A 24,240-nucleotide genomic window follows, 5' to 3' on the forward strand; every position below is an offset into this window, starting at 1 on the left:
GGTATCGTGTTTCTTTGCCTGGGTCTTTTAGAATCTGTGTGTCTTACTGTTGCCTTAACGAAAGTGCAACTGGGAGTTGGATTAACTAGGGGATTTAGAAGATGTCATAGTAGTAATTTGCAGATCTATGTGTGTGCTTAAAATCGTTTCTTCTATTGATAAAGGTTTAATTCAGTTTTGTAAGAAACCTATAAGACTCGGTGTTCTTATGACTACTGAATTAAAGGCATGCATCTCGAAATTTATACCAATTGCAAGACAGTTGCGGCAATTGTTTCAAGTTTCCCTTTAGGGTTTGGGAAGTTCAGCACTTAGCAGCGGCTGTGCCATAACAGCAGAGCAGGCTCGAGGGGCCGAGTGGCCTACTCCTGCTCCGAATTCGTACGTTCACACAAACATACATATTCCCACAATCTCTCATGTGCACACTCACACACAGGCCAAAATTTATTGCCCTCCCCCATGGCGTGTTTGGTGGCAGGGGGCCATTTAAGCAGGCAGGAGGGTTGCAGGCGGGTAGCCTGCCACTGCCCCACCTCCACCCTGATTAAGTCGGTCGCATGGCGTCCTGTGGATGGACTTCCTGCCCCATCGCCAATGGGCAATTAATACCTTATCGCATCATGGCTGGTATTAACCCAGCGGGGGGCAGGGGGCTCACCATGCAGGGGGCATGACAAACAAGCCCGTGTAGGGTTGCTTGCAGACTTGCAGGGAGGTCCCTTGTTCAACGGCACTCGGTGGCTGTTTGAGGGACCCAGCATCGGAGGCGGTTGGGGATGGTGCACATTGAGAGGCAGTCTCTTGTCTTGCTGCTGACCCCCACACTCATGCTTACACTCACATAAATACAAGCACAAGCACTCACACAAATACACACTCCCACGCACTGATTTCAGCAGGTTTCACTGGACAACATCAGGAGTTTGACTGTGACTGACTTCTTACCCTACTTGCTGATGATTTATCGGATTGCTGTAGATATCTAACTAGTTCACTCATGTCCTCCGGACAATGGAGCCAGTTGTCCTTACTTGGTCTGCCCTGAGGTAGACTCGTTACGCCCTTGAAGAGTGCTACAAGTTTGCAGCTTTGAGGGTTTTGTGTTAGACAAGGGCTGGAAGCATGCAGAAGGGAGGTAGATCAGGAGGAGAGATTTGAAAGCTAACCCTTGAAGGGCAGTCGTTGGCCACTCATCATAACCTTGGTTCACTCGTCGATTGACAACACAAAGCCACATGGGAAATGGGGTCAGGGATCAAGCAAGGGTAAGGTGGGCCTCATCCTCCAGCAACTGGTTTTTACTGCAAGATGGTAAAGGAGGCCTCAACAGCCAGCACCAGGTTCGGTGTGGCAGGGGGGCGGGTGGGGGGGGAGGGGTGCGTGGTTAGGAGGCATGAGTTGCTCAGTTTCGCCGAAGAGAGAAAGTGTGAGAGAGAGAGAGAGAGAGAGAGAGGGAGATTCATTCCAGAAGCTGTTTTAGTGCCTCATAAAATATTTATTTTGATTGTGCATGGTTCTGTAATTGCCATCTCTCTCCTTGAATTATTTATGTTGTAGTAGTAAGCTTCAGATCAGGCAGATTCAGTGCTGGGTTGGCTAAGCTGGTGACTTGCTCAAGATGGACGAGTAATTGGAAGGCTGCAGGGCCAATTAAGGCCTCCTTTAAGAAAGAATTATTTAGATTATTTCAGAGAGCAATGCAATACACGCACTCCCTGTCTTTGCTGTCAATCCCTTCCTGATGGTTTAGAGATGATCGCCCTCTGATTACTTGTAATGGCTCAGCCATGGTTGCCGATGTTTTAAGGAAATTCCTACTGATACCTGATGAAAGATCTATGTCCCTTCTCTTTGTTCCTTCCACATATTATACACACATGCAAAAAGGGGTAAACAGGCATAAGTAGAAAACGAAACAGCCCATTAATTCAGTGAATTGAGTTTGCTTTGATGACTGCTCACAAGAAAGTTGCTGATCTTGGCTTAGCTGTGGGACTTAAATTTGGCCATCCTTGGTGATGAGGAATCATTAAAAGTTTGCTCGGTGCTACAGTAAACCTACTGATCAATGATGAGACTCCGTCATCTCCTCCAGCTCCCCAACCCTTCCAAATATTTGTGCTCCTTCAATCCTAGCCTCTTCTTCAGTTCCCTCCCTGAAGGCAGGTCAGATCCACAGCACCACGACCTCCGCCATGGGTAGGGTAAGGAGGGAGGTCCTGAATCCACCCCAGCTCAAACAGGGATCAAACTCCATGCTGTTGGCACCAATCTGATCCACACTGGTTGACCAGCCAACTGAGCCAACCAGCCACCCCGCAAGGGATTTGAGCTGCTGGGTCAACATGGAATTTTACATGCATGATGCAATCCGGAGCTTTAAATAGTGATGGTAGAGTCTCCGATTTTCTTTCCATCTCCTGTTGTCTCTGCCTGCCACTGGCATAATTTGTAAGGAATTACAAGTTGGGCCTCAATATTTTTGACCTCTTTATGAACGCACCTTCCTAGGCCATCAAGTCCTGGAGTGGGACTTGAACCAAGAGCCTTTAGCTGAGAGGCAGGGATGCTACCCATTGTGCCACAAAACAAGACCTCCTTCTCGCCTCACACAAAAACAAAAATAGCTGGAAAAACTCAGCTGGTCTGACAGCATCTGCTGAGAGGAATACAGTTAACGTTTCGAGTCCGAATGACTCTGCTTCAGAACTCCTTCTAGCCTCTTCGATACCCCCCATTTCAATTGCTCCAGCATTGGCAGCCGTGCCTCCAGTTGCAAGGGCTCTAAGCTCTGGGAACTCCCAACCTAAGCATTTCTGTTACTCTACGTCCCTCTCCCCCTTTCAGACACTCCTTAAAACTTATCTCTTTTGATGAAACTGTTGAACACATATCCTTAGCGTGAGATTTTGCTTGTTAATGCTCCTCTGGAATAACATGGAATGTTTTATTACCTTAAAAACACGATGGGTAGAATTTCCAGTTCTGTCGAAGGGTCATGAGGACTTGAAACGTCAACTCTTTTCTTCTCCGCCGATGCTGCCAGACCTGCTGAGTTTTTCCAGGTAATTCTGTTTTTGTTTTTGTTTTAGAATTTCCTCCCTTTTGGGGGGCTTGTGCGGGTGCAGGTGCGGGCAGTGACAGACCCTATTGGCGCCCCCATTTTATGTGGAGAGGCCAGTTAAGGCCTGCTCATCGTGATGCTCTACGCACTCCCTGTGCGGGTGGAGGGTGGGGGGCAGGGGGTGCTTCCCTGAGTCAGGAGTGCGCTCTCTCTCTGACACATGTGCGTGAAAGAACACCGAAATCTCCCTGAGGCGCAGAGGTGCCTCGGGGAGATTAGTTCTAAGTTTAAACAACGTAATAAAGTGTTGGAAGAATTTTTATGACATGTCCCCTCATGTGAAACTGTCACATGAGCTGGGCCACATGCATTAATTTTAATAAAAAATTTTCTGAAAATTTTAAATCATTCATGAAACCTCATCCCGCCTGTGGATGAGGTTCCGTGAAACATGTGAAGGCTGCCTGGGCTCTTCGCCCGCCCGACAACTTTAAGGTTGGATGGGCAGCTTTCTCAATAGGCTTAAGTAGTTCGTTAATTGCCTTAAAAGGCCTTTGACAGTTCGGCGGGTGAAAATCTAAATGATGCGCGGTGATGTCAGGATCACGCCGGACATCACCCTGCATCATTCTACACCTTGGTGAGCGGTCCCCACCCCAGCTCGCCGAGCCGGAGATTCAACCCCTATTTAAATGCAAGTTACATAAAAGCAAAGAAAGATTTGTGGCAGAGAAAGAGGTCATTTGACCCATTAGGTTCATGCTACCCAAAAAAGAGCTATCTAGTCTAATCGCACCTTCGAGCTTTTAATCTGTAGCCCTGTAAGTTACCGCACTTCAAGCGCATCTCTGGTTATGAATATCTGTACCAATGGAAATATATCCTTCCTGTGCACTCCAACCATGTCCTTCATAATATTATACATCCCAAATAAATCTCCTTTCAGCCTCCTTGATTCCAAAGAAAACAAACCCAGCCTGTTCAGTGCTTCCTCATAGCAAAAATTCTCCATTCCTGCATGGCAATATCTTCATAAATCTCTCTCTGTTCCCTCCATCTCCCTCGTGTGATAGCACCCTTTTGTAATGCTGTAAGCGGAACTATATGCAGTACTTTAGTTGTGGTCTAACTAGTGTTTTGTATAGTTCGAGCATATACTCCCTGCTATTCTACTCTCAGTCTTAGTCAATAAAACAAGGTATTCCATATAAAAGCAAAAAACTGCGGATGCTGGAAGTCTAAAACAAAAACAAAAATAAAAATACCTGGAAAAGCTCAGCATCTGCGGAGAGGAACACAGTTAACGTTTCAAGTCCGTATGACTCTTCAACAGAACTAAGAAAAAATAGAAGAGAGGTGAAATATAAGCTGGTGGGACAGGTAGAGCTGGATAGAGGGCAGTGATAGGTGGAGATTGCCAAAAGATGTCATTTGACCACTGAGGAAACATGCAAGCACAGAAACTAGGAGCGGGAGTAGGCTATTCAGCCCTTTGAGCATTCAATATGATCATGTTAATTAGTTTTTTAATGGCCTTAATAGGCCGTTGACAGTTTGGTGGGTGCGCAGCCGAGTCAGTTGTGCCCCCGCCAAACTGATAACTAAATGACACACACCCGATGTATCCCTGTGTCATTTTACGCATCGGTGAGCAGACCCTGCCTCCGCTCGCCGACCGGAAGATGCTGCCCAATGATTTAGACTTAAATATAGGGGCCATAATTAAGAAGTTTGCAGATGATACAAAAATTGACCAGTGATTGATAATGAGGGAGAAAGCAGTAGACTGCAAGAAAAGATCAATGGGCTGGTCAGGTAGGCAGAAAAATGACAAATAGGATTCAGTCCTGAGAAGTGTGAGGTAATACATTTGGGAAGGACAATCAAAGCAAAGGGAAACACAATGGTACTGAAAAGCATAGTGGAACAGAGAGACCTTGGAGTGTATGTATATAGATTGCTGAAGGTAAGCAACACTATGGAATACCTTAACAAAAACAAAAATAAAAATACCTGGAAAAACTCAGCAGGTCTGACAGCATCTGCGGAGAGGAACACAGTTAACGTTTCGAGTCTGTATGACTCTTCAACAGAACTAAGGAAAAGTAGAAGAGAGGTGAAATATAAGCTGGTTTAAGGAGGGGTGGGACAAGTAGAGCTGGATAGAGGGCCAGTGACAGGTGGAGATTGCCAAAATCAAATGACATCTTTTGGCAATCTCCACCTATCACTGCCCTCTATCCAGCTCTACCTGTCCCAGTTGAACCAATCTCTCCTCATACGACAGTTCTGCCATCCCCAGTATCAGCCTTGTGAACCTTCGCTGCACTCCCTCTATGTCAAGTATATCCTTTCTTAGGTAGGGAGACCAAAGCTGCACACAATACTCCAGGTGTGGTCTCACCAAGGCCTTGTATTACTCCATAAGACATCCTTACTTCTGAACTCAAATTCTCTTGCAGTGAAGGCCAACATACCGTGTGCCTTCCTAATTGCTTGCTGCACCTGCCTGTTTACTTTCATTGACTGGTCTACAAGATCGCTTTGTACATCCACATTACCCAAAATATCACCATTTAAATGATTCTCTGCCTTTCTGTTCTTCACACCGAAGCGTATAACTCCACATTTATTCATGTTATACTGCATCTGCTATGTGTTTGCCCACACATACAACTTGCCAAAATTGCCCTGAAGCCTCCTTGCTTCTTCCTCACAACTCAGTTTTATGTCGTCAGCAAACTTGGAAATATTGCATTTGGTTCCCTCATCCAAGTCATTTATATATATCGTGAATAGCTGGGGCCCAAGCACTGATCCCTGTGATACCCCACTACTCACTGCCTGCCACCTGGTAAAAGACCCATTTATTCCCACTCTCTGTTTCCAGCCTGTCAACCAATTCTCAATCCATGCCAGTATATTACCCCTGATCCCATGTGCTTGAATTTTGCTCACTAGCCTCTTATTTGGCCCAAAAGCCTTCATGAAATCCAAATACGCCACATCCACTGGTTCTCCCTTATCTATTCTACTAATTACATCCTCAAAATCTCCAGTAGGTTGGTTAAGCATGATTTCCCTTTCATAAACCCATGCTGACTTTGTCTAATCCCGTTAATGCTTTCCTAGTGTTCTGTTACCACATCTTTTATAATAGATGCTAGCATTTTCCCCTTTACTGATGTAAACTGGTCTGTAATTCTCTGTTTTGTTCTCTCTCTCCTTTTTTAAATAGTGGGGTTACATTTGCCACCTTCCAATCTGTAGGAACTGCTCCAGAGTCTATAGAATTTCAGAAAATGACCACCAATGCATCCAATATTTCCAGGGCCACTTCCTTTAGTACACTGGGATGTAGATTATCAGGCCCCAGGGATTTTTCAGCCTTTAACCCCATTAATTTCTCTAGCACCATTTTTTTACTAATACTGATTTTCTTTAATTCCTCCCTCTCACTGGACCTTTGGTTCCCTAACATTTCTGGGAAATTATTTGTGTTCTCTTTTGAGAAGTTCAATACCAAAATATGTGTTCAATGAACCCCACTGAAAACAGCCTTCCAGTCACAAAAACACTATTTGACCAGAACCAGTTCTGGATCCAACTTACCACTTTCCCTTGGGCCCGATGAGCTTTTAATTTACTGATCAGTCTGCCACGTGGGACCTTGTCAACAGCCTTGCTAAAATCCATGTACACTACATCAAACGTGCTACCCTCATCGACCCTCCATGTGATCTCCTCAGATACTTCAATCAAATTAATCAGACGTGACCTTTCCTTTACAAATCCATGCTACTGAGCTTGATTAATCCATGGCTTTCTAAATGATGATACATGCTATCTTTCAGAATTTTTTCCAATTGCTTGCCCACCATCAAGGTTAGGCTGACTGGCCTCTAATTATTGGGCCTATCCCTTCCTCCATTTTTAAACAAGGCCACAACTTTAGCAGCTTTGCAGTCGTCTGTCAACATACTGTGGTCAGGGAGGATTGGAAAATGATAGGCAGAGTCTGTGCTGTTTCTTCCTTTGGTTCCCTTAGCAGCTTGGGTTATATTTCCAGGCTTGGCGACTTATCCAATTTCAAGGATGCTAAACACCTTACAGATACCTTCCCCACTATGATTATCCCACCAATATTTCACACCCCTTCCTCCCTAATTACAATGTCTGCTTATTCCACCTGTTTTGTGAAAACAAACAAAAAGTATTCATTAAGAACCATCCCCACATCCTCCACTGCACACGTTACCTTTCCGGTCACTAATTGATCCTTTTCCCTTAGTGGAGAAATCCAACCCAGTCAGTCCCATTCACCTGGTCTATCCCTGTAGCTCTGCAAATGTATTTCCTTTGAATTTCCTTTTGAAACCATCTCCGCTTCCAACATCCTCATGAGCAGTGAGTTCCAGGTCAATGTCGCTCGCTGTGTCAAACAATCTCCCTCATATTCACCCTGTATCTCTTGCCCAAAATCTTAAATCTGTGTCTTCTAAGTCCTTATACCATCATCTGATGGGAACAGCTTTTCTTTGTCGATCTTGTCCTGAACTGTCATAATCTTATATACATCTATCAAATCTTTGCTCAATCAAGTGCCAGGCAATGACCATCTCCAACAAGAGAGAATCTAGCCATCATCCCTTGATATTCAATGGCATTACCATCACTAAATCTCCCAATATTAACATCTGGGGGTTACCATTAACTAGAAACTGAACTGGTCAAGCCATATAAATACTATGGCTACAAGAGTTAGGAATCCAAGTAACTCACCTCCTGACTCCCCAAAGCCTGTCCACCATCATCAAGGCACAAGTCAGGAGCGTGATGGACAACTGTCCACTTGCCTGGATGTGTTCAGCTCCACAACACTCAGGAAACTTGACACCATCCAAGACAAAGCAGCCCGCTTGATTGGCACCACTTCCACAAACATTCACTCGCTCTACCACTGATGCACAATAGCAGCAGTGTGTAACATCTACAAGATGCACTGCAGAAATTCACCAAGGCTCCTGAGACAGCACCTTCCAAACCCACGACCACTACCATCCAGAAGGACAAGGCCAACACCAGCTTCTCTAACCTAACCTTGTAGCTAAAATGCTTCAGCCTTGAAACTATTCTGGTAAATCTCCTCTGCTCCTTCTCAAGGACTCTCACATCCTTCCTGAATAAAAATAAAGGGCCACCCATTTAAAACAGAGATGAGGCAAAATCTTTTCACTCAGAGGGTCGTGAATCTTTGGGGCTCTCTTCCTGAAAAGGTGGTGGAAGCAGAGTCTTTGAATATTTTTAAGGCAGAGGTGGATAGATTCTTGGTAAGCAAGGGGGTGATAGGTTATCGGAAGTAGGCCGGATGCAGATTTCAGGTTGTTCTCAGATCAGCCATGACCTTATTAAATGGTGGAGCAGGCTCAAGGGGCTGAATGGCCTACTCCTGCTCCTTGTTCATGCGTTCGTATGTAAGTGTGGGGCCAGAACTAGTCTCTTCTGCTCTTTGAATGTAAGAATAATTCCTCTTAGTTGGTCACAGAGTTGCTTTTGGTTGAACTGTAGAAAAACAAATCCACAGTGCCAGTGCAGTGTGTATATTTTGAGGCATTGAGTGAACTTCCAAGGCCCCATAGTTCAGGCCATCACCAGACTTGCAGTTTGTTATTAATTGTGGAGGGCAACAGTGGCAGGTACAGGTATTGTGGGAGGGCCTCCCTCCATTGACTTCAGTCCTGATATCAGTGGCCCAGTTGTCAGAGAAATGTTGGACAACAAATATGTTGTTGGTGTTACAGTGGGAAGCCGGTCTTCATGTCGTAGCCCGAAGCACCGTGCTGCCTGACAATGAAGGCTTTCTCATCCCTTGGTTCATAAATCTGACACAAAAGCGCAAGTGCCCAGGGCAAAGGCTTGGTCCATCGGGAAATGGTGATTTAAACTTGGGTTTAAAATGTTCATTCATGTGCGCTCTGCTGTAGACTCCCAAGAACAAGGCTTGACTCTTAGCCACACTTGGCATTTTTGCTTAAATGGCCCGCTTGTTTCAGGTTGTGCTCGATAGAGCTCAGCTAAAAAAAAGGTTGTAGATTCCACTAACAGAGCAGCCACAGAAAGGCATTGGAACAATGGTCGGATAGTACTGTGGAGAAGGACTCTACCAGAATTTATAGCGGCATATTAATGGAAAGAGGATAACCAGGGAAAGAGTAGGGCCCTTAAGGGACCAAGGGGGCAATCTATGAGCGGAGCCAGAGGACATCTGTAGACTGTTGAATGAATACTTCACATCCGTCTTCACCCAAGAGAATGAGGATGAAGGTATTGAACTTGGGGAGAGAGACTGCGAGATTCTTAAGCAAATTGATAGATGGAGTGACAAGGTATTTGGAGGTGTTGGCAGGCTTAAAAGTGGACAAATCTCCAGGTCCAGATGATTTGTGTCCCAGACTGCTGAGGGAGGCAAGGGAGGAGATCGCAGGGGCTCTGACCCAAATTTTTAATTCCTCTCTGGCCATGAGGGAGGTGCCAGAGGACTGGAAAACAGCTAATGTGGTTCTGCTATTTAAGAAGGGTTGTAGAGATAAGCCAAGGAACCAGGCCAGTGAGTCGCACGTCAGTGGGAGGGAAACTATTGGAGAAAGTTCTGAAGGAGAGTATCTATCTCCACTTGGAGAGGCAAGGTTTGATCATGGATAGTCAGCATGGCTTTGTCAGAGGGAGGTTATGCCTAAAAAATTAGATTGAATTTTTTGAGGAGGTGACAGGTGTATAGATGAGGGTAGTGTAGTTGCTGTAGTTTATATGGATTTCAGCAAAGCCTTTGACAAGGTCCCACATGGGAGACTTATAAAGAAGGCAAAGGCACATGGGATACAGGGTAATTTGATAAGGTGGATTCAAAATTGGCTTCGTTGTAGGAGGCAGAGGGTGATGACAGAAGGATGCTTTAATGACTGGAAGCCAGTGTCCAGTGGTGTACCACAGGGATCTGTGCTGGATCCCCTATTATTTGTAATTTATATAAACAATATAGATGACTATGTGGGGGGTAGGATTAGTAAGTTTACAGATGACACAAAGATTGGCCGGGTGGTTAACAGTGAGGTTAAGTGTCTTGGGCTACAGGAAGATATAGACGAGATGGTCAAATGGGCAGATAAGTGGCAGATGGAATTTAACCCTGAAAAGTGTGAGCTGAAACACTTCGGAAGGAGTAATTTGACAAGGAAGTATTCAATGAACGACATGACACTAGGAAGTTCTGAGGAACAAAGGGACCTTGGCGTGTGTGTCCATAGATCTCTGAAGGCAGAGGGGCATGTTAGCGGGGTGGTGAAAAAGGCATATGGGACACTTGCCTTTATTAATCGAGGCATAGATTACGAAAGTAGGGAGGCCATGTTGGAGTTGTATAGAACCTTAGTGAGGCCACAGCTGGAGTACTGTGTGCAGTTCTGGTCGCCACATTATAGGGAGGATGTGATTGCACTGGAGGGGATGCAGGGGAGATTCACCAGGATGTTGCCTGGGATGAAACATTTAAGTTATGAAGAGAGGTTGGATAGACTTGGGTTGTTTTTGTTGGAGTAGAGAAGACTGAGGGGTGACCTGATCAAGGTGTACAAGATTATGAGGGGCATGGACAGGGTGGATAGGGAGCAGCTGTTCCCCTTAGTTGAAGGGTCTGTCACAAGGGGGCATAAGTTCAAGGTGAGGGGCAGGAGGTTTAGGGGGGAATGTGAGGGAAAATATTTTTACCCCGAGGTTGGTGATGGTCTGGAATGCACTGCCTGGGAGGGTGGTGGAGACGGGTTGCCTCACATCCTTTAAGTGAGCACTTGGCATGTCATAACATTCAAGGCTATGGGCCAAATGCTGGTAAATGGGATTAGGTAGGTAGGTCAGCTGTTTCTCACGTGTCGGTGCAGACTCGATAGGCCGAAGGGCCTCTTCTGCACTGTGTGATTCTGTGATTCTGATTCTGTGATTGAAACCTTCTATACAAGCTTATAGGTTTAAAAACAGAAAATGCTGGAAATCCCCAGCAGATCATGCAGCATCTGTGGAGAGAGGATCAGAGTTAGCGTTTCAGATCGATGAATTTTCATCCAAACTGGAAAAGGTTAGAGAAGTGACAGGTGTTGAGCAAGTACAGAGGCAGGGAAGGGGGGAGAGGAAGAATGAACAAAAGGGAATACCTGTGATAGGGTGAAAGGCAGGAGACAAGAGGGGCAGGGTAAAGGGGGATGCTAGCGGCACAAGTAAAGAAACAAAATATGGGCCTAGAGATGTGTAAAGCTAAAGACTTAATGGTTCAGTAAGGGTCAAAGTTCAAGTTTCAGACTCCCCTGCCCAATTTCTGCTGGGTTGACTTAGCTGAACCATAGCTGTGACAAGGTCTGTGCAACATGAGCCTCAGAATGTTACAGTTGAATGTTATTCATTGATAATCCCCGCCTCCCCAACCTCCCCCCCCCCGCCCCCCCCCCCCCACCAACCGGGATTGACTGTGAAGGCTTGTGCAGTCAGCAGCATCTATCAAAGGTCACAGGTGAACAATAACTGTTCAGTCGAGGGGCTGGAGAACAATTGACACTTGCAAGGCGTAGGCACCTTCAGGAGAGGAGGGGAGAAAGGCTGGAGAATTAAGGCCCTGCAATTGTTTTATTCGGAGACTGCCTCTATTGTAATGAATGAACAGAAGAAAGAAGAGCAGAAGAAGACCATCCAGGCCATCGAGCCTGCTCCGAATATTGCGCTTGCTTGGCCTCCAGAGCTCTCTGCCTTGTCTACTCTTCAGTCCTTAGGCTGTGGGCCTGAGGCACTTGTTAACAGCTGAAGGGCAGCCAGAGGAACAGATTGGGGTGGGAACAGAGGAGGTTGGAAGTGGAGAGGGGGAACAATTTGGCCAGGCCCAATCCAGAAATACCTTGAATTTAAACTTCCCATCCTTGTGTTCGAATCCCTCCATGGCGTTGCCCCTCGTCCAGTCTCCGTCGCCTCTTCCACCCCTGCTATCCACTGAAATCTCAGTGCTCCTCCCCTTGCGCATCTCCGATTTCTGTCGCTTTGCAATTGCCTCCAGCTGCTGGGGTCCTACCCCCTGGGATTCCCTCCCTAAACCCTTCTGCCCTCACTGCCTCCCTCTCCTCCTTTCAGATGCTTCTTGAAGACTAATCTCTTCGACCAAGCTTTTTGTTCACCCGCGCTGTTGCAGCCTGACGTTGAATTCTCCTTGATAATCACTCCTGTGGAGCAGCTCGGGGCAATTTGTTGCCTGAAAGGCGCTACATGAATGCAGGCTGTTGTCGTTATTGATCCAGTGGCAGGCAGGCAGGGGCAGCTAATGAAGATGCTTGTTAACAACGGGCTGAAGCATGCGGAACATAAATGTCCAGGTGCAGATTGATTTATGACTGCTGCCCCAGCAATAGGGACAGAGCAAACTGTGACACACAGGCGCAGGCAGGCTAATGGATCACGAGGCTGTCTCATTGCTCTCTCCCTGCCAATCTTTTGACAGAACAGCAATGAAGCAGGAGCATCTGTAGTGAAGGGAGAGAATTCTTCCCCTCCTCTCTCATTAGCCAGTCCCATTTGCTCTAAAACCAATAATTGCTGATAAGCTTCTGTGCAGGCATTAATTATTTATTCTATTTTAATAAGTTTTTGTTTTAATGCGGTGAGGGGGGCAGGGCAGGATGTTAAGGAAGGAAAGATTAGTGCACTTTTAATATTTTTTTTTCAAGTAGTGGTCCCCAGAATAAACAAAAGTAATTCTCTCTATGCTGTCTGTCGCTACATAACTAGCCTTGATATTCCTTTCAGAGTTTAGAGGCAATATTGATTCTATATTTCTAAATTTAAAATTCTCATCCTCATCATTAAAACCTTCTCACCACACCCCCAGATCCCTGCCCTCCGACCCTCTGAGTTCTTTGTGTCCTTCAAGTTCTCGCCCCTTGTGCACCCCCCCCCACTTCCTTCCTCTTGCGATGCTTTCAGCTGCCTAGGCACCAAGCTTTGGGACTCCCTCCCCAAACCTCTGCACCTCCCTCCCCGCTTGTTTATGTCATGATAGAGTAATTAAGTATTGCTGAAGCAGCGACATTTTTTATGTTGAAGCTTTTCATCTTGCACTCATCAGGACAATTCGCAAGGAAATACCAACGTCGGGGGAAACAATATGTTTAAACTGTATGAGGAGAGAGCGCTGACTGATCTCTCCTCGTACAGTGTAAATACGTTGTTTCCCCCGACATTGGTATTTTCATGTGAATTGTCCTGATGAGTGCAAGGTGAAGAGCTTCGACAATAAATGTCTCTTTTTTCAGCAATACACAAGTTCTGTACTACCAGATAACTATAGAGTAATTAGGACATTTGCAACTCATTCATTTACGTGGGTGGGTATGTATCTCTCAGAGCACACAAACAGCAGAGAAAGCGTTAAACTAAAGGCGGGAAATCTAATGACTGTACCATCATTTCAATAGCAGGAACTCTTGAGGCACAGGCTAGTCACTATTGCAAAGAGCTTTAGTAAAAGGTTATTTAAAAATTGGGGTCTGCGCCAAACAGTACAGTCAATGAGAAGAGAGATTTGCCTGGCAAATTACATACTGACCACCACCAAGGCAATTCCGCTGAACAAATTCTGGACTTGCCACAATGCCCACATTCTGTGAATGAACCAAAAAGAATCACACTTGACTGATTGCCATACTTAGTGCAGGTAGAGAGACAGAGGGAGTTACGTTTCAGTGTATTCCCAATCGTCCATCTGAAGCATTCACTCCCTCCACCACGGGCAGCAGGGTGTACCAGCTACACTGCAGCAGCTCAGCAAGGCTTCTGCAACATCACCTTACAAACGTGCAAATTCCATCACCAAGGACATGGGAATATCACCACCTGGAAGTTCCCTTCCAAGTCACTCACCATCCTGACTTGGAACTATATCACCGTTCCTTCACTGTCATTGGATCAAACTCCTGGAACTTCCTAGTTAGGTAACCACACTATGGATGTACATACGCACATCGATTGCAGCGGTTCAAGAAGATGGCTCACCACCACCTTCCTGCAAACCATTAGAGATGAGCCATAAACGCTGGCCTAGCCAGTGACATCACGAATGATTTTTAAAAATTACTTTTTTTGGAATAACCATGGTTATTGCATGGGTAGTTACCCAATTAACCTATAAGCAGCCTACGTTTGAGGTCCACTAAAGCTCTAGTGCTTGGTCCAGCATCTTTTCTAATGATCCACTGGGCGGTACTCAGTTTTTTTATAGAAACTTAGTACAGAAGCAAAATACTGCAGATGTTGGAAATCGGAAATAAAATCAGAAAGTGCTGGAAATGCTCAGCAAATCAGGCAGCATCTGTGGAGGAAGTTAATACTTCAGGTCGATGTCACCAGCTGCTGCCATCAGTTCTGATGAAAGGTTATCCTCCACAATGTGCTGTCCATTAGAATAAAAACACTCAGCAGTAAAAGGGGCGCATTGCTTTATGTTGCCTCTCCTCTGGTTTCCAAATATGGTGCAGGACTGAATCAAAGAATCACAGGATTGCTACAGCACAGGAGGTCGTTCAGCCCATTATGTCTGCACCAGCTCTCCGAATGAGCAGTTTGCTTAGTGCCATTCCTCTGGCTTCTCCCTGTAACCCTGCATGTTCTTCCTTTGCAGATAACAGTCTTTTGAAAGTCTCGACTGAACCTTCCCCCACCACACTGTCAAGCAGTGCATTCCAGATCTTAACCACTCTCTGCATATAAAAGTTTTCCCTCATGTCATTGCTGTTTCTTTTGCCAATCACCTTAAAACTGTGCCCTCTGGTTCTCAATCCTTCCACCAATGGAAGCAGTTTCTCCCTATCTACTCTGTCTAGACACCTTGTGATCTTGAACACCTGCATCAAACCTCCTCACAACCTGCTCTTCTCCAAGGAGAACAGTTGCAGTTTCCGCAGTATATCTACGTAACTGAAGTTCCTCATCCCTGGAACAATTCTCATGAATTGACTCGACTGGGTGCCCAGAACTACTTCCCCTGCTTCTTTTACTATCCAGTTGTGTACTTAGTGAGATGTTGGTTTTTCTCGTATCTATTCTCACCATGAGGAGTCTGGACAGAGTAGAGAGGGCGAAACTGTTCCTCTCGGTGGAAGGGTTGAAAATCGGGGACACTGTTGATTGTCAAAGGGAGACACGAGAGCGAAATTTATCATGCAGTGTGTGTGGTGAGGATCTGGAATGCGCTGCCGTGAGAATTCGCTGGAGACAGATTCAATGATGTTTTTCAAAAGGAAATTTGATAATTACCTGAAGAGAAAAGAATTGTACAGCTACTTGTGTAGGGGTGGGGGGGGGGGATGCGGGGGATGGTGGGTGGGGGAATGACTAGTTGGGTGACGAGGTGGGACAGGCATGATGGACAGAATGGCCTCCTTTTGTGATGTAACATTCTCTGACTCAGGGTATGGGCATCACTGACAAGGCGGGCATCCCCTGTTGCAGCGAGAGGGTGATGCTGGGCCAATAATATCTGGGGAAAGTCAACTGAGTAACTCGCTAACAATTCACAGTTAAGAGGCCACATCCTGGGAGCCTGGAGTCATGTATAGACCAGGCTGGTGATGGATGGCAAGCTTCCTTCCTTAAAGGGCATTAGTCAGCCACTTCTATGTCTGATTCAAGGGCACTTTTGTTGACAACCCTGTGCAGTGAAAGCTTCCAGGGCTCTGACAGACCCTGGAAGAATTGCAGAGGGGGGCATGTAGCAGTGTCCCGGAGATTAATCTTTAAATCGCAAATATTCTAGGCCTGCCCTGGAGGGCTGTCAACCCCCAGTAGGCATGTGAACACATGGCTGAATGCAAAAGAGGTGCGCAGTACGCAAGGGGTTAAATCCAGTTGGTACTAACCCATATTCCTTTACATTCTCCTGATACCGGGGGAATATATTCCTTTTCAGGGATGATCTTCATTACTGAAACCTGAGAGCAATAAAAGGCATGAGCTAAGCTCAAGGCAGGGTCAGACCAGCTAATGATCGATAAGAGACCGAGGGAGGATCACGAGCGATGGGAGATGTTGACTAACTTCTCCAAGAGGTTCATGTATGGAATCTCCACAGCCAAGAAGCAAGCCTGGGGAGTAGGGAGGGAGGGTGTGGCGGGGGGAAAAACATGAAGTAAAAACAATGTGGAGGTGGGAGGAATTGAGGCCACTGAAGGACCCAAGTGGTGTCGAGAGCCAATCTCAGCCTGTTTATAATCTGATGCACTTTGAGGTGATATTTTCGCTAGACACAATCCCAACCCATTCGTTTTTAAATACATCCAGCTGTGTGCCTTAGTACTCTAGCTAACAGCTGGAAATGCCAGTTTATTTTACTGGCAGGTGCAATGGCCAGCACTGCCAATCAGGACCTGAGCATCACTCAATCTGGTTGATACATGAGCCTGTTTCAGCCGTGACAAGACTTGTGACACTATCGCCAGTGGATAATGCAGACTTAAACTACAATGACTAAGGGGGAGATCAGATAGAACTTGGGAGTTCAGAAGTTGGATTTAAGGGCCGAAATCTTCTGACCCCATAGGAGATGAGGAAGGAGGCAGGTGGGCCTGAAAATTTACTGTGTTGGGGACGGGACCGATACCCAAGGCCTTTCTACCTCAACTGGAAGTAAGTTCTGGGAGGGAAGGCCCATTATCGACCTTCCCACCCCACCTGCATTTGGGATACTTATGTGGCTAATTAATGACCACTTAAGGGCCTCCTCCCGCCTGAGCTGCAATCTTCCCATTTCCGGCATGTGGCCTGTATGACTGGTAAAACTGCACGGGCTGCATGTCAGCTGGAGGGGGTGGCAGTGATAGTGCATGATCGAGGGCACGGACATGGGGCAGGGAGGTGTCCGTTGACAGCTACCCACCTGCCCTTGCTGCTGACCCCCATGGCCCTCTTCTCCCCATTATCCCCTTTCACCGATGCATGGGAAGTCCTCGCTGCTGACTGGAGTGCATGGAGACAAGCAGTCAGGAACGGGGTGGAAAGAGCAGAGGACAAAAGAAATGACCAGATGGTGGTAAAGGAAAACACATCAGTCGAGCTCAGGCCAACACTATTCATCTGTGCCAGCTGCAGAAGAGGCTGCCACTCATGAATCGGCCTCTACAGCCACAACAGACGATATTCAGTGCAGAAGTGACATACACCCCGGGATCAGCCCATCATCTCCTGAGACAGATGGATGCCAGTAAAAGGCTGTTATACTTGGAAACACAGTGTAATATAATATACACAGGCTATACTCCTTGACACTGCCTATTATATCGTATCTGCTGGAATGGTATAGCCTCATAGAGTCATAGTCATTATGGCAGAAGGAAGCCATTCAGCCCATTGATTCCATGCCGACTCTTTGTAGAGGAGGCCAGTTAGTTCCATTCTCTGCTCTATCCCTGAAGACTTATTATTCCATATGCTTTGCTGCTTGTTGTCTCAATATGCCCTGCCTCCTTCAAAGATCTATGCACTTGAACCCTCTGGTCCCTCTGTCCTTACACATTTGTTAGAACTGTGCCGTAGTCTTTATTGTGTCTCTCTACCTCTTCTGCCAAAATATAACACCTCGCGCTTCTCTGTATTAAATTCCATCTGCCACTTGCCTGCCCATTCTGCTAACCTATCTTATGTCCTGTTGCAGTCAATTACAATTACCCTCACTGTTTGCCACACCTCCCAAGTTTGGAAGCATTGGCAAGTTTTGAAATTTCACTCTGTATTCCAGGATCCAGGTGACTTATATACCCTGTCCTGTACAGCCCCTTTAAAAGGATGTGTTGCTGAAACTCTTTTCATATCATTGACTTAACATAAAGGCCCACTTTCTGGACCTGATATGCCTTAATGAAATAAACATGACCAGATGGTGGAAAAGGTAGCCCCCCAGAAGGAAAACACATCAGTCGAGCTCAGGCCAACACTATTCATCTGTGCCAGCTGCAGAAGGGGCTGCCACTCACAAATTGGCCTCTACAGCCATAACAGACAATGTTCAATCCAGAAGTGGCATATACCCTGAGATGGACGGATGCCAGTAAAAGGCTGTTATACTCAGGAACACAGTGTGTAATGTATACGCAGGTTATACCTCTTAACACTGCATATTACATTGTATCTACAGGAATGGTATAGCCTCATAGAGTCATAGTCATTATGGTGCAGAAGGAGGACATTCAGCTCATTGATTCCATGCTGACTCTTTGTAGAGGAGTCCAGTTAGTTCCATCGGCATCCTTCCGTTTACATGAGATGATGGACTTGCAGTAAATCCAAATCTTCCTACAATCTGTGTTTCCGAACTAAAAAGATACAGGGTAGTGTCATATAAACACCACTTCCACATTTTAATTACCCTCCTCAAATGACCCTTGGCTCTCCCTCAATGAAGCTTCACTCCTGCTGATTTCACCCATGGTATTCTATATGCATTATCCCAAGATAGAAAAGGCTGACAAGGCTCAACAGGCTACAGAGAAACAGAGTTAATGTTTCTGGTTAACGACCTGTTATGTTGGGGGATTATTCGGAATTTTCTCTCCACATAGGCTGCCTGACCTGTTGAGAATTTCCAGCATTTTCTGATTTCCAACGCCTGCAGTGTTTTGTATCCCACGTGCATGGTTGCCCTGTTCAGTGTTTCTTGATAGGTAATGGAAAGACTTCAGCCTCTCCAGATCCTCATTTGTTGGTTAATTATCCCGCAGAGTACTTTGGAAAGGGGTTTGGCCTGTTGCAAATGGATTCAATGTGAGTGAATTGGAAAGCGTCCAGTTGAAATTCTATACAGTGGGAGTGAATGACTGTGGTATGTTGGGAATCTCTACAATGGGAGTGAATGGGTTAGGTCAGTTGGGATTCTATACATTGAGAGTGAATGGTTTGGTCCTTTGAAAATCTATCTAATGGCCGGGAATGCATCTAATCTGGGAATTCCAAAGAATGGGAGTGAAGGGGCTTGGTCCATTGGAAGGCAATACACTGAGAGTGAAGAGGAGAGGATTTGTGTTAATATGATACAATGAGAGTGAGGGAGAAAGACTTGGTTCATTATAAGCAATAGGAGCAAGTGAAAATGAACTTGGTTCATAGAATCATAGAATGGTTACAGAAAGAGGCCATTCAGCCTATTGTGTCTGTGTTGGCCCTGTGAAGGAGCAATTCAACCTGTGTCAATACCCTGCATTCACCCTGTAGCCCTGAACATTTTCCCTTTTCAGATAATGATCCAATTTACTCTTAAATGCCTCAGTTGAACTGCCTTAACCACACTCTCTGGCAATGCATTCTAGATCCTAACCACTCGCTGTGTGAAAAAGTTCTTCCTCATGTTTCCATTGTTTCTTTTGCCAGTTACGTCAAATCTGTGCCCTCTGGTTCTCGATCCTTCCACCAATGTGAAAGTGTCTCCCTATCTACTCTGTCCAGACCCGTCATGATTTTGGGCACCTCTATCAAATCCCCTCTCAACCTTCCCTTCCCCTAGGAGAACACTCCCAACTTCTACAGTCTTTCTATGTAACTTAAGTTCTTCATCCATGGAACCATTCTCGTGAATCTTTTCTGATTCACATCTCTCAATTTAATTCCCCCATTGGGAGTGGACTGGGAGTCGCCAGCAGTGGGAGGCGGGGGATGGTGGAGTTGGTGAGGGGAGCGTAGAATCGGGAATGGATTTTCCATTGCCTTCCCAACTCCCCCCAATTCAGTCAGGCGTGGGAATGGCTGAGGATGGCCTTCCTGCCAGGAAGCCAATTGCGTCCTATAAATGACCAACAAATGGCCAATTAAGAGCCTCATCCCACTGCTGTTTGTATTGCACTAGCAGCAGGGAGGTTGATACACCACATGGAGAGACTGCTTGGTAAAAGGTGGCAGCCACCCTGTGGGCTCGTGGGGGTGTGCCCTCTTGACTGGACATCCTGTGGCCCAAAGAGGGCCCACAGTGGAAACTCACCAAGGCTCCTTCGACAGCACCTTCCAAACCCACGGCCACTACAATCCAGAAGGACAAGGGCAGCACCACCACCTGGAAGTTCCCCTCCAAGTCACTCATCATCCTGACTTGGAAATATATCGCCATTCCTTCACTGTCACTGAGCCAAAATCCTGGAATTCCCTTCCTAACAGCACTGTGGGTGTACCTACACCACATGGACTGCAGCGGTTCAAGAAGGCAGCTCACCACCACCTTCTCAAGGGCAACTCGGGATGGCCAATGAATGCTGGCCTAGCCAGCGAAGCCCACATCCCATTAGTGAATAAATAAAAGGGCTAACCCTGGCGACAGGACTCCTGTGCCCTCTTGAGTGACACACCTCCACTCACTCCTTTACTCCGGGCCCTCTCCATGCCTGCTTGTCCTGGCCTGCTGTAGTACCTACGGTGACCACCACTCCCAATAGTGCTACTGGGATTGAAAAGCTGCCGGCCCTCTGATTGGTGGGACCTCCACCCTCCAAGGGCCAGAAGCCTCAACAGCAGACGGTTTATCGCCTGGTTGCCATTTTAATTCCAACGGGGCTTCCAAAAATGGCTGTAGCAGAATTCCAATGGCTTTCTGGCTTATGGACAGCGCCACTGCTTATGGCCATTAAATTCAGCCCATCAAGTATACTGCACAGAAACAGATCATTCAGTCCAATTGGTGCTTTATAATGGGGGTGAATGGTAAAGGATATAATCCATTTGAATGGCATGAAATTGTGCAAATGGCAAGGGGTTTTGGCCCAAAGAAACTCTATTCAGTTGTACTTCATTCAGGCATGTGTAAAAGCTAAACTTGAACAGAGATTCAATGACGTGTTCTGACCAAGATTTCATTTTCTCCCTGCAGATTCTTCTTAAAATTCTTCCTCAAGTGCAATCAGAACTGTTTGAAAAATGCTGGGAATCCGAGGGACATGCGACGATTCCAGGTAGAATTCGATTGTTAATTCATTTTTTAGTTCAGTGGTGTTTATTGAGGATTAAGAGCGGAATGGAAAGACATTGAAGAGACAATAAAACAGTGCCTTTTATGACCTCAGGATGACCCAAAGCACTTTATACTCAATGGAGTATTTTGTTGAAGTGCAGTCACTGTTGTAAATTGGAAAACACAGCAATCAGTTTGCACATAGTAAGCTTATCCACCAACAGGATGGTTTATAATGACCAGATAATCTGTTTCTTTCGTGATGTTGATTGAGGGATAAATGGTGGTCCGACACAAGGGAGAACCCTTCTGTTCGTCTTCGAAATAGTGCCTTAGGATCTTTTACATTCATTGTAGAGGGTAGACAGGGTGATGGTTCATCCAAAAGATGGCACCTTCAGCAGTTGGAATCCCCTGAGCACTGCACTGTGGCGTTAGCCTGGATTTTGAGCCCATGGCTCTGGAGTTGGACTTGAACCCATGATTTTCTGACTTAGAGGCAAGAATGCTACCATTTGAGCATTGTCACACACTTCAATTTGTAGATACTCCCTCAGAGGATGAAGGAGGTGACATTAAAGCTCACAATTACTCAGGACAGACATGGCAGGTCAAATGTCAAGAACGCAGCAGGTTCTTCTGTGATGTCCCCACCTTGGCCTCCTTCCACGGGTTATGGCACATTCATCGATCCAGCCACACTATCTAGAACTAACAGATATGGTGCGTAGATGAGACAGGGGCCTATGATCTTCCCACCAGTGCTCATTTTCAATGTGGTTCTTCCCCAAGGCAATTGGTTTCAGAATTTACTCTTGTATTGTACTGGAGAGGTCTACTTATATTGTACTGAAGTGGGGAACTTATTTATTTTGTACTAAAGGTTTATTTACACTTTGTTATAAGACGGGCACAGGGGATTAATACTTGGACTGGATGAAGGACTGACCATTTTACATGGGCCTTTACATTGGGGCTAGACTAGACTAGGACCACACAAAACTAATTTAGTGAGAAGATATTCCAACTATTATGACAAGGTTTGTAATGGAGTCATTCATTACCCAAATTAAGGTTTCACCAATCACAGGGGCAAAGCCCTAAAATATGGCAAATCATTGGAAAAAAGGCAGCTGGAGGATCAGCTGCTATTACCATGGTCTACTTATTTCGATGTGTAAATAAGTTAACATTGTACAAGTGGATTGAAAGAGCCTTGGGAGAAATAGCTGGTGAGGATTAGCAGATGCTGAAAACAGAAACTGCCAAGTTTGCTTTGCTGTGTTGTTGCGGGCAGCTCCTGTAATGCTGAGGAGGGGAAGGTAAGGGGTCGCATTCCCCGGAGAATCTGTTGATGGTTTGGCCGACCGTATTATCAGAGAGCTGTTTGACAGGAGCAGCATTTAGCAAAGGCGGTGACAGGGCCAGAGGTAGTGGCTTAAACATGGCCCCCATGTCGCTGACTGTCCAGATTTTTTTCAGCATCCAAGGCTAGCCAGCAGTCATCACAGGTTCATTCCGATTGGAAACAAAGGGTTAAACATCCCAACCCACGGGCCAGGAAGTAACTCCTCCTGTGCAAAGATATGCTTCACTAGATTGGCTCTATGATAAAAAAAAAAAGCCAAAGGTCCTTGTATCCTGGTGGGGAGCTATAATTGAGGAAGCCTGTGAAGGATTCGGAAGCTTTCAATAGTGTTTGCGATCCTCGGGGTTGTCTTAAAGCATTCTGGTGACCTGAAAAAATGATCTAGGTGAAGAAGCGTGTTGACCCCATTTTGAAATATCCCCAGGTCAACCTAAAAATGTTACTCGGCTCCATGAGCTTGTGATGTACCCTCTATGAGGGCATTAAGCTTGCATGGATTTTATTGGACAACAACCCCCAATACAAGAGCACAGGAACACAAGAAGTAGGAGCAGGAGTAGACCATATGGCCTGTCGAGCCTGCTCCACCATTCAATGCGATCGTGGCTGATCTTGGGCTTCGACTCCACTTTCCCGTCCGCTCCCCATATCCCTTGATTCCCTGAGAGACCAAGAATCAATCTATCCCAGTCTTAAACGCATTCACCGATGGAGCATCCACAACCCTCTGGGGTAGAGAATTCCAAAGATTCACAACCCTTTGAGTGAGGTAATTTCCCCTCACTTTAGCCCCTTATCCTGAAACTGTGTCCCTGAGTTTTAGACTCCCCAAACAGCAGAAACAATGGGCGGGAATGTCCGGCCATGTCAACGGGTCAATGGACTTTTGGCAGGGTCCCGCCACAACGGGACCGGAAAAATCCCAGCCAATCTGTCGGTGTAAGATGGGAAAGACAGGCATTTTGGTTCTACTCAACACTTTAGTGGCTGGGTGCAGTTTTTTTATTACAATCAAAAACTGTACATACAAAAGTAGAGGAAAAAGTGATAAAAGAGGTGACTCTCAGACATGGCGTCGTGACCATATTCCATGCTAAGAATGGCTTTACTGGAGGATCTATGGGGGAGGTAATGACAGCAATGGCTGTTCACCAGATAGTTTTCACTCAGTATCTCACACAGATTGCAGGAGTGGTCAGAAAGGAAAACAAGGTTATTGAAAATGCTTTTCAGGAAGGTGTATCTAAAAAAAAAACGAGGAAACTGATTGGGGTCCATATAACTCCTTGGATATGGGCTGGTGTTAATAATGGAGAACAGTGATATGAATGTCTTTCATCCTGAGAAATATCAAGAATCCTTTGATGACATCAGATATCTCAGAAATTAGGTACTTACAATTTTAAATATTGACCCCAACAAAGAGCTTACTAAACTTGTTACTCAGGTGGGAGATCTCATAAAAACACAATAATTACAACAACAACTTGTATTTATATAACATATTTAATGTACTACAATGTTCCAAGGCGTTTCACAGAAGCGTTATAAACCAAAATTTGACAATGAGCCATATAAGTAGCTGTTAGAGCAGATGATCAAAATGTTTTTAAAAAATTCATTCATGGGGCATGAGCATCACTGGTTAGGCCAACATTTATTGCCCAGCCCTAATTGCCCTTGAGAAGGTGGTGGTGAGATGTCTTCTTGAACCGCTGCAGTCCATGGAGTGTAGGTACACCCACAATGCTGTTAGGGACTGAGTTCCAGGATTTTGACCCAGTGGCAGTGAAGGAACGG

At 45.7% G+C, this 24,240-nt stretch overlaps 1 protein-coding gene across 7 annotated transcripts in view; it reads left to right on the top strand.

The window, feature by feature from the left end:
• The window catches only part of LOC121279046 (transcription factor COE3-like), a 472,564-nt gene that overhangs the window by 202,720 nt on the left and 245,604 nt on the right, over positions 1 to 24,240 (top strand). For all 7 annotated transcript variants that reach the window (XM_041189853.1, XM_041189893.1, XM_041189864.1 and 4 more), the window contains exon 7: positions 20,991 to 21,072. In XM_041189853.1, coding sequence (XP_041045787.1) covers positions 20,991 to 21,072 — 82 coding nt within the window. The remainder of the gene's footprint in view (positions 1 to 20,990; positions 21,073 to 24,240) is intronic.

Source organism: Carcharodon carcharias, chromosome 1 (assembly GCF_017639515.1).
Source record: "Carcharodon carcharias isolate sCarCar2 chromosome 1, sCarCar2.pri, whole genome shotgun sequence".
In the NCBI taxonomy this organism is placed as follows: domain Eukaryota; kingdom Metazoa; phylum Chordata; class Chondrichthyes; order Lamniformes; family Lamnidae; genus Carcharodon; species Carcharodon carcharias.